The 14,974-nt window shown below is 40.9% G+C and overlaps 1 protein-coding gene across 1 annotated transcript in view; it reads left to right on the top strand.

Moving 5' to 3' along the window:
- The first annotated feature begins 9,081 nt into the window (after positions 1–9,081).
- LOC141134863 (vomeronasal type-2 receptor 26-like) overlaps positions 9,082–14,974 on the top strand; it is an 81,653-nt gene continuing 75,760 nt past the window's right edge. The window contains exon 1 of the mRNA XM_073624329.1: positions 9,082–9,299. Coding sequence (XP_073480430.1) covers positions 9,082–9,299 — 218 coding nt within the window. The remainder of the gene's footprint in view (positions 9,300–14,974) is intronic.

Below are 14,974 nucleotides of genomic sequence, written 5' to 3'. Positions count from 1 at the left end.
GTTGTTGGCGCCGTACCTAATTGCCCGTAAGGCCAGACGCTGGTACAAAAAAGTGTCTGTATACTTATTTCAATTGGCTTTGCTGAACGCTCATGTGCTATACAGAGCTTCAGGACGGACTGGATCCTTCCTTAAATTCCAGGAAGAGATCGTCAGAGCCCTTCTGTTTCCAGACGGTGCTCCACCTCACCTTCCCCAACCAAATGCAGTAGGCCGGCTGCATGAGAGGCATTTTCCTTATGTCCTCGAGAGTACCCCTACCCAACGAGCCCCCCAAAGAAAATGTCGTGTCTGCAGCAAGCGCGGATTTAGGCGTGACACCCGGTATTATTGTCCCTCCTGTCCTGGCAATCCTGGTCTTTGCATTGGTGAATGTTTTGAACGCTACCATACACTAGTTGAGTTTTAGCGTAGGGTACAGCACTGCACAGACTAGGACACACTTTCACAGGGTCTCCCAAGATGCCATCGCATTTTGAGAGACCCAAACCTGGAACCGTTACAGTTTTAAAAGTTACAGTTATAAAAAAAAAAAAATGTAAAAAAAAAAAAAAAAAGTAAAAAAAAAAAAATACACAAAAAAAATATAAAATAAAAAAAACAAAAATAGTTGTCGTTTTTATTGTTCTCTCTCTCTCTATTTTCTCTCTATTGTTCTTCTCTTTTTTACTGTATTCTATTCTGCAATGTTTTATTGTTATGTTTTATCATGTTTGCTTTTCAGGTATGTAATTTTTTTATAGTTTAATGTGTTTTAACCATTTTTTTGTTTTCAGGTACGCCATTCAGCTGCAGCGCGGATTTATTTATCTTGACAGCAACAGCGTTTGCTCCCACGATACATAAAGCCGTGACTCCAGCGCTGTCGGAGGTGATTTCACCACCACAGTTGCATACTTCAGCATATATGCCGAAGCGTGGGGGCAGCAGTGGGTGGAGGAGCGATTTGCTCCTGCCTTTTGTGGGAGGATGCCCCCATGCTTCGGCATATATATATTTTAGGTAGGCACAGGTTGCGTTAAATGTTTTATTTTTTACTATGTTTTTTTTTTTTTTGTATTTGCTTTGCAGGTATGGTAAGTATTACTGTTATACTGTAATGTTACTTTGTTTTTTGTTAACCATCATTTGCTTAGCAGGTACGCCATTCAGTTGCAGCGCGGATTTATTTATCTTGACAGCAACAGCGTTTGCTCCCACGATACATAAAGCCGTGACTCCAGCGCTGTCGGAGGTGATTTCACCACCACAGTTACATACTTCAGCATATATGCCGAAGCGTGGGGGCAGCAGTGGGTGGAGGAGCGATTTGCTCCTGCCTTTTGTGGGAGGATGCCCCCATGCTTCGGCATATATATATTTTAGGTAGGCACAGGTTGCGTTAAATGTTTTATTTTTTACTATGTTTTTTTTTTTTGTATTTGCTTTGCAGGTATGGTAAGTATTACTGTTATACTGTAATGTTACTTTGTTTTTTGTTAACCATCATTTGCTTAGCAGATACGCCATTCAGTTGCAGCGCGGATTTATTTATCTTGACAGCAACAGCGTTTGCTCCCACGATACATAAAGCCGTGACTCCAGCGCTGTCGGAGGTGATTTCACCACCACAGTTACATACTTCAGCATATATGCCGAAGCGTGGGGGCAGTGGGTGGAGGAGCAATTTGCTCCTGCCTTTTGCGGGAGGATGCCCCCATGCTTCGGCATATATAAATGGTGCATGTATGCCCATCATTAGAAGTGGGTGGATGAAGGGAGGTATTCTAATGGTGGGCATACCCACCGATCAATATCTTTTTTTCGTTCAGCCCACAGGCTGCATGAAAAAAAAGTTTACAATATATGCCCAACAAGGACCAGCAACGTACTGGTATGTTGCTGGACTTTGAGTGGTTATACCAGAATGATGCCTGCAGGTTTAGGTATCATCTTGGTATCATTCTTTTCAGCCAGCGGTCGGCTTTCATGTAAAAGCAATCCTAGCGGCTAATTAGCCTCTAGACTGCTTTTACAAGCAGTGGGAGGGAATGACCCCCCCCCCACCGTCTTCCATGTTTTTCTCTGGCTCTCCTGTACCAACAGGGAACCTGAGAATGCAGCCGGTGATTCAGCCAGCTGACCATAGAGCTGATCAGAGACCAGAATGGCTCCAAACATCTCTATGGCCTAAGAATCCGGAAGCTACGAGCATTTCATGACTTAGATTTCGCCGGATGTAAACAGCGCCATTGGGAAATTGGGAAAGCATTTTATCACACCGATCTTGGTGTGGTCAGATGCTTTGAGGGCAGAGGAGAGATCTAGGGTCTAATAGACCCCAATTTTTTCAAAAAAGAGTACCTGTCACTACCTATTGCTATCATAGGGGATATTTACATTCCCTGAGATAACAATAAAAATGATTAAAAAAAAAAAAAAATGAAAGGAACAGTTTAAAAATAAGATAAAAAAGCAAAAAAATAATAAGGAAAAAAAAAAAAAAAAAAAAAAAGCACCCCTGTCCCCCCCTGCTCTCGCACAAAGGCGAACGCAAGCGTCGGTCTGGCGTCAAATGTAAACAGCAATTGCACCATGCATGTGAGGTATCACCGCGAAGGTCAGATCGAGGGCAGTAATTTTAGCAGTAGACCTCCTCTGTAAATCTAAAGTGGTAACCTGTAAAGGCTTTTAAAGACTTTTAAAAATGTATTTAGTTTGTCGCCACTGCACGTTTGTGCGCAATTTTAAAGCATGTCATGTTTGGTATCCATGTACTCGGCCTAAGATCATCTTTTTTATTTCATCAAACATTTGGGCAATATAGTGTGTTTTAGTGCATTAAAATGTTAAAAAGTGTGTTTTTTCCCCAAAAAATGCGTTTGAAAAATCGCTGCGCAAATACTGTGTGAAAAAAAAAAATGAAACACCCACCATTTTAATCTGTAGGGCATTTGCTTTAAAAAAATATATAATGTTTGGGGGTTCAAAGTAATTTTCTTGCAAAAAAAATAATTTTTTCATGTAAACAAAAAGTGTCAGAAAGGGCTTTGTCTTCAAGTGGTTAGAAGAGTGGGTGATGTGTGACATAAGCTTCTAAATGTTGTGCATAAAATGCCAGGACAGTTCAAAACCCCCCCAAATGACCCCATTTTGGAAAGTAGACACCCCAAGCTATTTGCTGAGAGGCATGTCGAGTCCATGGAATATTTTATATTGTGACACAAGTTGCGGGAAAAAGACAAATTTTTTTTTTTTTTTTTTTTTTTGCACAAAGTTGTCACTAAATGATATATTGCTCAAACATGCCATGGGAATATGTGAAGTTACACCCCAAAATACATTCTGTTGCTTCTCCTGAATACGGGGATACCCCATGTGTGAGACTTTTTGGGAGCCTAGCCACGTACGGGACCCCGAAAACCAAGCACCGCCTTCAGGCTTTCTAAGGGCGTAAATTTTTGATTTCACTCTTCACTGCCTATCACAGTTTCGGAGGCCATGGAATGCCCAGATGGCATAAACCCCCCCCAAATGACCCCATTTTGGAAAATAGACACCCCAAGCTATTTGCTGAGAGGTATAGTGAGTATTTTGCAGACCTCACTTTTTGTCACAAACTTTTGAAAATTGAAAAAAGAAAAAAAAAATACGTTTTTCTTGTCTTTCTTCATTTTCAAAAACAAACGAGAGCTGCAAAATACTCGCCATGCCTCTCAGCAAATAGCTTGGGGTGTCTACTTTCCAAAATGGGGTCATTTTGGGGGGTTTTGTGCTATCTTGGCATTTTATGGCCTTCGAAACTGTGATGGGTAGTGAGGAGTGAAATCAAAAATTAACGCCCTTAGAAATCCTGAAGGCGGTGATTGGATTTCGGGGCCCCGTATGAAGCTAGGCTCCCAAAAAGTGCCACTCATGTGGTATCCCCATACTCAGGAGAAGCAGCAGAATGTATTTTGGGGTGTAATTCCACATATGCCCATGGCCTGTGTGAGCAATATATCATTTAGTGACAACTTTGTGCAAAAAAAAAAAAAATTGTCACTTTCCCGCAACTTGTGTCAAAATATAAAATATTCCATGGACTCAACATGCCTCTCAGCAAATAGCTTGGGGTGTCTACTTTCCAAAATGGGGTCATTTGGGGGGGGTTTGTGCCATCTTGGCATTTTATGGCCTTCAAAACTGTGATAGGTAGTGAGGAGTGAAATCAAAAATTTATGCCCTTAGAAATCCTGAAGGCGGTGCTTGGTTTTCGGGGCACCGTACGCGGCTAGGCTCCCAAAAAGTCCCACACATGTGGTATCCCCGTACTCAGGAGAAGCAGCAGAATGTATTTTGGGGTGTAATTCCACATATGCCCATGGCATGTTTGAGCAATATATCATTTAGTGACAACTTTGTGCAAAAAAAAAAAAAAAATTGTCACTTTCCCGCAACTTGTGTCAAAATATAAAATATTCCATGGACTCACCATGCCTCTCAGCAAATAGCTTGGGGTGTCTACTTTCCAAAATGGGGTCATTTGGGGGGGTTTTGTGCCATCTTGGCATTTTATGGCCTTCAAAACTGTGATAGGTAGTGAGGAGTGAAATCAAAAATGTATGCCCTTAGAAATCCTGAAGGCGGTGCTTGGTTTTCGGGGCCCCGTACGCGGCTAGGCTCCCAAAAAGTCCCACACATGTGGTATCCCCGTACTCAGGAGAAGCAGCATAATGTATTTTGGGGTGTAATTCCACATATGCCCATGGCATGTTTGAGCAATATATCATTTAGTGACAACTTTGTGCAAAAAAAAAAAAAAATTGTCACTTTCCCGCAACTTGTGTCAAAAAATAAAATATTCCATGGACTCAACATGCCTCTCAGCAAATAGCTTGGGGTGTCTACTTTCCAAAATGGGGTCATTTGGGGGGGTTTTGTGCCATCTTGGCATTTTATGGCCTTCAAAACTGTGATAGGTAGTGAGGAGTGAAATCAAAAATTTATGCCCTTTGAAATCCTGAAGGCGGTGCTTGGTTTTCGGGGCCCCGTACGCGGCTAGGCTCCCAAAAAGTCCCACACATGTGGTATCCCCATACTCAGGAGAAGCAGCTGAATGTATTTTGGGGTGCAATTCCACATATGCCCATGGCTTGTGTGAGCAATATATCATTTAGTGACAACTTTTTGTAATTTTTTTTTTTTTTTATTTATTTTTTATTTTTTTGTCATTATTCAATCACTTGGGACAAAAAAAATAAATATTCAATGAGTTCAACATGCCTCTCAGCAATTTCCTTGGGGTGTCTACTTTCCAAAATGGGGTCATTTGGGGGGGTTTTGTACTGCCCTGCCATTTTAGCACCTCATGAAATGACATAGGCAGTCATAAACTAAAAGCTGTGTAAATTCCAGAAAATGTACCCTAGTTTGTAGACGGTATAACTTTTGCGCAAATCAATAAATATACGCTTATTGACATTTTTTTTACCAAAGACATGTGGCCGAATACATTTTGGCCTAAATGTATGACTAAAATTGAGTTTATTGGATTTTTTTTATAACAAAAAGTAGAAAATATCATTTTTTTTCAAAATTTTCGGTCTTTTTCCGTTTATAGCGCAAAAAATAAAAACAGCAGAGGTGATCAAATACCATCAAAAGAAAGCTCTATTTGTGGGAAGAAAAGGACGCAAATTTCGTTTGGTTACAGCATTGCATGACCGCGCAATTAGCAGTTAAAGCGACGCAGTGCCAAATTGTAAAAAGTGCTCTGGTCAGGAAGGGGGTAAATCCTTCCGGGGCTGAAGTGGTTAACAGGGGCGTGTAATTACAATTTTTGAGGCAATACTTTGCAGCAGGGCTCGTTCCTGCGTTCCAACTAGAGTATCTGTGAGGGGTTGCAGTGTTGTGGCACCAGCACCAGTGCCTAAGGACCAATTTTTCAGCCCCTGTTCAACAGGTGCATGTAATTACAATTCTTGATCTAATATTTCACAGCAGGGCCCATTTCTGCTCCCACCATGAGCGAGTGAGAACTTACAGTGTTGTGGCACCAGCACCACCACCACCACCAAAGGCCCAGTTTTTCTGCCCCTGTTCAACAGGGGCATGTAATTACAATTCTTGATCTAATATTTCACAGCAAGGCCCTGTGAGGGCTTACAGTGTTGTGGCCACAACAACACCTAAGGCCCAAATTTCTGCTGAGTATATAGGGCAGGCCCCTACTTTCAAACATCCAACTTACAAACGACTCCTACTTGCAAACGGAAGGAGACAACAGGAAGTGAGATGAAATCTACTCCTAGGAAGGGAAATTCTCTCCTGTAAGAGTTTATATGGGAAAAACATTTCTCCTTTCCACTGATGCTTTATCACCAATCCTTGTTTCACAAAAAAACCCACATTTTCAAAAAACATTTGTCATTGGGACAAAAAGTGAGGTGAAATCTTCTGAAGAGGAGCACACACAGCAAAACAAATGTCACAGGGGTGATAACCCTTCCCTATGTTTTCAAAAAAGCTTAAAATAGATTTTTTGGCTGGAGCTAAACACGTTAAAAATGTACCAGTTCAAAATTACAAACAGATTCTACTTAACAACAAACCTACAGTCCCTGTCTTGTTTGCGCCGCCTGTATACTGCTGTTCAGAGTACAGAGCCTGTATACTGCTGTTTCCTTTGTTAATTCGGGTGCGGGGTTCCCCTTAATATCCATACAAGACCCAAAGGGCCCGGTAATGGACTGGGGGGTACCCATGCTGTTTGTCTCACTGATTTTCATCCATATTGCCAGGACCCGACATTACATTAAAGCCGCACGCAGTTTTAAATGACTTTTTTTCCTTTAAAAATGACATTTTGTGCAGGGACTGTTCTAAGCACGGGAAACACGCTCCACTTTACAGGCATACTATAGACACCCCCCAGGTACGATATTTAAAGGAATAGTTCACTTTTTTTTTTTTACTTTAAGCATCATTAAAATCACTGCTCCTGAAAAAACGGACGTTTTTAAAAGTTTTTTTTGCATTGATACATGTCCCCTGGGGCAGGACCCGGGTCCCCAAACCCTTTTTAGGACAATACCAAGCAAATTAGCCTTTAAATGAGCACTTTTGATTTCGAACTTTCGAGTCCCATAGACGTCAATGGGGTTCTAGCGTTCGTGCGAATTTTCGGTCCGTTCCCAGGTTCTGGTGCGAACCCGAACCGGGGGTGTTCGGCTCATCCTTACCCAACACTAATCTCTACCACACTGTCCCTAACCAGAAGGAGCTCTATCCCTGCAATGCCCACTTCAAAAAATGTGTGTCATTTTGTGTCACTAAAGATGGCTATGGAGTTCACCCAGGAATCCAGTGCCCAATCTGACATCTGCTCCCCTGATGACACTAATAGAAGCTCCAGAGGGACAAAGTTCTCCATTCCTCCCTCCTGTACAGTGGCCATGACACAATGCCATCTACAGCCAGGAGGCCACATTGCACCTGCGTTATGTACTAATGCACTCATCTTCTTTTTCCTTAAAGAAGACTTCAAGGTATGACATTGTTTTTACATAGCTTGGACCAATCTAACTATGACTATACCATACCAATGGAATCCCTCTATAAAATGGAAATCACTTTAGTAGACAACCGTACTACAGTGATCTGCACTAGCTTCTGGGTCTTGTACCAAGTGGCTGCCCTGCTGCATTGTAAACACTGGAGTTTGTGATATCACTGCCCCACCTGCCCACCTCATCCAATAAGAGAATGCTTTGCAAATGAAAATGCAATTCTCTGAATGAGATCCTTCCTGTGTTTCTGACCGCCTGTGTTCAGCATGCAGCTGGGAAGCTATTCAGCACAAGACCTAGAAATGAGTGGAGATCACAGTAATAGACGCTGCTACTACAGTGATCTCTACTATCATTTGGGTCCTGTGCTTCAGCTTGTAGAGGGATCCCATGAGTATGGTATGTGCATTGGTACATTGGTCCAAGCATCTATATTTGGAATTCTTTTTTTAAGACACATTAAAACCAGTACTTGGGACTACTAATTCTTCGTTTTCTTCTTGCACAAGGATACATATCAGTACTTTTTTGGATTGCTAGTGCACCCGTTCTCCTCCCCCTTCTCCCTTTTTCTGTGTCCTGTACTACACAATAGCAGGTACCCAACCATCATTATTTTGACCCAAAGTTCAAGCCAGTGCCATTATTTTGCACAAAAGGCCATTCCATGTCCATGGCATGTGGAATGCCCTAAGGAAGCAGGAGGTAAAGGTGTAATATGAAGATCAAGAGTGTTTGGGTGCTGAAGGTTAAGAGGATAAGTGTAGGGCACTGAAGTTTAGGAAAAGTGTTGGAGTGTTGAAGGTTAGGAAGATAAGTGTTGGGTGATGAAGGTTAGGAGGAGAAGTGTTGGAATGCTGGCAACAGCAGGAAATATAGTGGGACATTTCAAGGGAGACATTTCACCCCTTCTTGATACAAGGGGAAAACTCTGGTAGATCTACTGCTACCATTCCAGAGGAAGCCCAAGTAGAACAATAACTGTAGGAAAAGAAAAATGCAAAGTCATTACTGTTTCATGAGCGTAAATACAGAAGACATGGAGAAGCAGGTATTCACACACTTAAACATGTTTGCAGGTAAGGGCCAAAAAAAAAGGTAAGTAAAGACAGCCTTCTTTTACAGGCCTTGCTTACTTTACAGGGTCAGGTATAATATAGAGCAGTTATGTGCATTAGTAATGTGACCAGAAATCATTATAAAAAAACAATATTTGGTACTACCTGTGTATTTCCATTGTATGATAATATTTCGCATTGATTCTAGCTGAATAGGAGTTTATTTTAAAGAAATTATGTGTCTTGGTTTAGAGTTGTAGAAATAATATGAAAAATAGAGGACTAAACTTAACCACTCACAAATAAACTACCCGCACAAACAACTAAAAGTAGATAGAAGATGATGTCAGTATATTGAGAACAAAGAGAGATGTATGGTACCGAACTGTATAAAAAGAGAAAGAGAAGCCATCACATTGTATTGTCATTGTGATACCCATGTCACAATGGAGAATTATAGGCTTTAATTAAAGAAGAACCCAGTGATCGGAGCTATGGTCATATCATATATCTACATCTTCCAGCTCTGTGTGATCCTGCAATGTATGACACTCTGGAGATCAGGAATGCAGAGTCCAGCCTGCACCCTTCATTTTACTGATGTATTTGATGAGTTCCAATATTTTCAGGATGGAGATTTGATCATTGGAGGAGTGTTCACTGTGAGGTCAAAAGAAGAACAGCAATATTCACCTGAAGAAAAGAGGTACAGGTATGTGACTTACTTGCTATGGAGAGAAAAAAGTGATCAGGGCGACAAAGAACAACAAATCGGATTTTAAAAAATTATTGTAAGAAATGCATGTGATGGAAATATTATAAGAATGTATACATTGGATATAAAATGTCTCTTCATTTACATGCAAGCTAAGCTGAAAATGTCAGGGGTGGGCGACAGTGATATGGGATGGGTGACAGTAACAGGGGTGGGTGACAGTGACAAACTATAACAATGTCAGGGTGTTGGAGAAGTTGCTGGAAGAGTCTTTTCTTTAAAGATGAAAAGTGTGGGGATTCCTCTATCTGCTCTGTTTGTGTGGATCTGCCATTATTTATTTGTTGTAACTAGGGTTGCACCGATACTAGTATCGGTATCGGTGCCGATACCGAGTATTTGCACAAGTATTGGTCATTGTGCAAACCAATAAGAAGTCCGGTAACTGGAGGTGTCAAAAAAAATAAAAAATAAAGCAGCTGAAACACTAAAATAAAAAGAAACATTGTCTCTTTTTGTATCTTTCTGTTTCTTCATCTGCAGATCAAAGAGATGAACAAATGTTCCTCTGTTTAACCCCTTATTAACCCTAGATTTACTCTAATCAGCCTTAATTAACTTCCTTTTCTCCTCCATTTTATTATTATTTTCCTGCTTTTTTTTTTCACGTCTATTTTTTTAAACGATAAACAATTAAAACTTTTTTGTTTGCTTTGTTAGTGAATATTTTCACATATATATTAACATATATTTACACATTTCGCATTGAAAAAGCACAAAAAAAATCTATTTATTTAATTTGTAAATAACTTTTCAATGCTTTGTACCATTGCTGACAGCTGAAGTGAAAAAAAAAAAAAACAGTTGCGGTAGGTATTGGTAATCGGTATCGGCAAGTACTAAAAAAAAGTATCGGTACTCATACTCATTGTAAAAAAAATTATATCGGTGCATCCCTAGTTGTATCAGTGATCACTTTACAGCTGTCCTTGGATGATTTTTTTTTAAAATTCATCTAGGTAGATGGAGGAATCCTCCCTTTTGAGACATTGTATTCTGGAAGCGGGACTCTTCACTGTCAGAATACTCTGACTTTTGTTCTACTAGGCCTCTGCTTTCAGAAAATATATTATGTTCTGGGGATTTAGGTAATTTTATAAGCAAAAATGCAGATTTTAAAAAGTGTACAAAAAATAAAATAAATCTTCTAAATGGGACATAAAATCTCAGGGGGAAGTTTTTGGGGAAAGTGTGATGTGCGCTTATGCTTTAATCCCAATTGTTCTGTTACCATTCTTTATAGCATCACACATACAATCTGTGCTGTTATTTCCCTTTTTAAGGGAGCTGTGTAAATATCAGAACTGGATGGACAGACATACAAATCCTTTGGCAGTTAAAACAGCTCTCATGTATGCGTTTCTTCTTGTGTATTTCATTATTTGCTTGGAGTTTGATTTGAATGCTTTCTCTGCCAGAGCAGTTTCAGTTATCGCACTCCTGGTAAAATGCACATTTTAGGCCTGAAAATTAAGCTCCCCAAACATTATGCAGTATATTTCTGAAAGCAGAGAACCTGTAGAATAAAAAAAAGGATAATTGTAACTCTTTATGTTGCACCATATCTGTGCAATTGTGTATCAAACCAATATTTTTACCACAAAATACACTTGCATTTTCTTTTAGTGCGCACAAAGTTAGTAATATAATGTACAGTATCTATTTTTAAATATAAAAGGTGAGATTGTGTCTATTAAATAGATACCAAACATGTAAATCTTAAAAAAAATGTCTGCACCCACAAAACAAACATCCTTAAGTGAAGTTTTCAAAAGTCCTTCCAGCTTATAATTTTAGAGTTAACCATAAATAATGGAAATAAAACTATTTCTCTCCTCCAAAATGTGTTACACTGGTGATGTCTTCCAATGCTAGATATATGTATTTTTACATATGTGTCTAAGGGCATCAATGGTCATTGTTACTTTTTGCTTTACTTATTTATTTTTTCCAGTTTTATTAATTTTAACTTCACTTTGAATTTTGACATCAGGGGTCTATTATTTTCCCAGAGCTGATAAAGGACATAAACTCCCTGATCAGCTCCTACACTTGCCATTAGCGGCTGTTATTTGACAGTCACAAACCCAGAAGTGCTTCCAGGTTCGCTGTATGGAGGAGAGATCAGGTATGTTATCTCTCCTCTTTTGCACACCTCTAATCACCCTGATAGTTGTTGTGGTCCTGTGCTCCTGGTTGGAGTGGGAGAGCCTAGGAACCACAGTAGGGAATCACATGCTGGGTCTTCACCAGTGATGGGCTTAATGTTCGTGTCCAACATAAGTTTGACTTGAACATCAGCTGTCTGTTCATAGAACAAACAAACATATGGGGCACTAGCGGGATGTTCGCCCGCTGTGGAGCTCCCCATAATGCACTATGAGATCGCAGTGCTTTGACAGCTGCTGATTGGCAAAAGCATGCACCTGAACTGTATGCTTTGGCCAATCACAGCGCAATGTGCTATTAAAGCCATCATGGCTAAGGGGCTAAGTCCACACCCCACACTATATAAGGCTGCCTACACGGTGGCTGTATGTAGTGTGTTGTAGTGGAGAGAGATTAGGCAAGTTAGTTAGTGGATTGAGCATGTAGGCAGTGTAGAATATTTAATAGAGTGCAGTCAGTGTAGAATATATAATAGAGTGCAGTCAGTGTAGGCCCTGAAGGGCCTGGTATTGAATTTAGGGGGACCCCCCACGTCATTTTTTTTTTAAATTTGGTTTGGGGTTCCCCTGTGGGGAATTCCAATGCCGTTTTTATCAATGAACTTTTATGTGTATTGTCAGGAGACTCGGGACCGGCAATTCATTAATAGCCACGAGTAGTTTTAAATGACTTTTTTTCCTTTGAAATGTCATTTTGCTGTCAGACTGTTCTAAGCAAGGAAAACATGCACCCCTTTACAGGCATACTATAGACACCCCCCAGGTATGAAATTTAAAGGAATATTACACTTTTATTGTTTGACTTTAAGCATTATTAAAATCACTGCTCCTGAAAAAACGGCCGTTTTTAAAACTTTTTTTTGCATTGATCCATGTCTCCTGGGGCAGGACCTGGGTCCCAAAACACTTTTTAGAACAATACCATGCATATTAGCCTTTAAAATTAGCACTTTTGATTTTGAACTTTCGAGTCCCATAGACTTCAATGGGGTTCTAAAGATTTTGCGAAGTTTTGGTCTGTTCGCAAGTTCTGGTGCGAACCGAACTGGGGGGTGTTCAGCTCATCCTTAATCACAATCATGGGAAAGACTGCTGACCTGACAGTTGTGCAGAAAACCATCATTGACACCCTCCATAAGGAGGGAAAGCCTCAAAAGGTAATTGCAAAAGAAATGGGGTGTTCTCAAAGTGCTGTATCAAAGCACATTAATAGAAAGTTATGTGGAAGGGAAAAGTGTGGAAGAAAAAGGTGCATAAGCAGCATGGATGACCGCAGCCTGGAGAGGATTGTCAGGAAAAGGTCATTCAAAAGTTTTGGGAGCTTTCACAAGGAGTGGACTGAGGCTAGAGTCACTGCATCAAGAGCCACCACAAACAAAAGCACGTACAGGATCTGAAGTAAATGAAGGCATGTCATATGTTCATAGAGCAGGTGGTCTGGCATAAGAGGGGTCCCCAGTGTGTTAAGATTTCCCAACGATGTCAGCGTATAGCAGCGGAAGATCTCAGGATGGCCTGCAGATGGACGTCCTATGGATCTAGAGACACTGGTAGAATAATCGCGCTGTCAGGATCAGCGAGGAGCAGAGGTTCCCAGAAGTGACATCAGCAGAGGGGGACGACAACCAGCATGGACCGCAAGCCAGAAACCGGAAATAGTTATCAAATAGTTATGGTCGTCCTATGGCTCTAGAGTAGGGATGAGCCAAACACCCCCCGGTTCGATTCGTATCCAGAACATGCGAACAGGCAAAAAAATTTGTTTGAACACGTGAACACCGTTAAAGTCTATGGGACATGAACATGCATAATCGAAAGTGCTCATTTTAAAGGCTTATATGTAAGTTATTGTCATAAAAAGTGTTTGGGGACCTGGGTCCTGCCCCAGGGGACATGCATCAATGCAAAAAGTTTTAAAAACTGACTTTTTTTGGGAGCAGTGATTTTAATAATGCTTAAAGTGAAACAATAAAAGTGTAATATTCCTTTAAATTTTGTACCTGGGGGGTGTCAATAGTATGCCTTTGAAGGGGCACATGTTTCCCGTGTTTAGAACAGTCTGACAGCAAAATGAAATCTCTTAAGAAAAAAGTCATGTAAAACTACTATCGCTAGTGCCGGCTATAATAAATTGTCGGTCCGGCAATACACATAAAAGTTCATTGATAAAAACAGCATGGAATTTCCCCACAGGGGAACCCCGAATCAAAATTAAAAAAAAATGCGTGGGGGCCCCCTAAATTCCATACCAGGCCCTTCAGGTCTGGTATGGATATTAAGGGGAACCCCATGCCAAATTGTTTTAAAAAATGGCGTGGGGTTCCCCCCAAAAATCCATACCAGACCCTTATCTGAGCTGGCAACATGGCAGGCCGCAGGAAAAGAGGGGGGACAAGAGAGCGCCCCCACCTCCTGAACTGTACCAGGCCACATGCCCTCAACATTGGGAGGGTGCTTTGGGGTAGCCCCCCAAAGCACCTTGTCCCCATGTTGATGGGGAGAAGGGCCTCATCCCCACAACCCTTGCCCGGTGGTTGTGGGGGTCTGCGGGTGGGGGGCTTATTGGAATATGGAAGCCCCCTTTAACAAGGGACCCCCAGATCCCGCCCCCCCGTGTGAATTGGTAATGGGGTACAGATGTAACCCTACCATTTCACAAAAAAGTGTCAAAAAGGTTAAAAAACACAAGACGGTTTTTGACAAGTCCTTTATTAATTTCCTCTTCTTCCATCTTCTTTCTTCTGGTCTTCCTTCGGTGTTCTTCTTCTTCTTCCATCTTCTTCTTCTCCATCTTCTTCTTTCCCGTAAAGTCCCTGTGAAGTCCCAATGCGTCAGAGGAGGGCGGGGTCACCGAGTGGCCAGGGTTGTGGGGATGAGGCCCTTCTCCCCACCAACATGGGGACAGGGTGCTTTGGGCGGCTGTGGCCTGGTCCGTTTCATTACTGATAGACTGGACACCCCTAGTGTCCCTAGATACTACCTGGAATACCATAACAAATCAACTGATGGTCTAATGGTCCAGCTGAGCATTTTTGTAAGCTTTGTCATAGCGAAATGTATTGGATTTTCTTTTTGAACGTTTTGGCTCCTGGAGGGTTAAATGAGGATTTTGAAATCAGTGCCATACTTTAGAATTTTATCCTAATTTATACATGAATCTCCATTTCACACTTATCCTCATTGGATAATCACTTTTTCATCACCCATGGGATGCATATGTGTTTGTATACATGTATGTGTGTGGATGGTGTGCGTTATGCCCTATCCCCCGGACATATGTACATACATTCTTGCATTATGGAGAGATATATGATCTACCTGTGAACTCTTTTGCACATGCATTCATGGGTATGCACATATGCATGTGTATACCCACATGTCCTTATTATATTGACATCTGATCATTTTTTTCCTAATATGATGTACTATTTTTAATAATTAATT

This window comes from Aquarana catesbeiana, linkage group LG01 (assembly GCF_042186555.1).
Source record: "Aquarana catesbeiana isolate 2022-GZ linkage group LG01, ASM4218655v1, whole genome shotgun sequence".
In the NCBI taxonomy this organism is placed as follows: domain Eukaryota; kingdom Metazoa; phylum Chordata; class Amphibia; order Anura; family Ranidae; genus Aquarana; species Aquarana catesbeiana.
The sequence above is the reverse complement of the archived record's forward strand: the minus strand, read 5'-3'. Positions and strand labels throughout refer to the sequence as shown.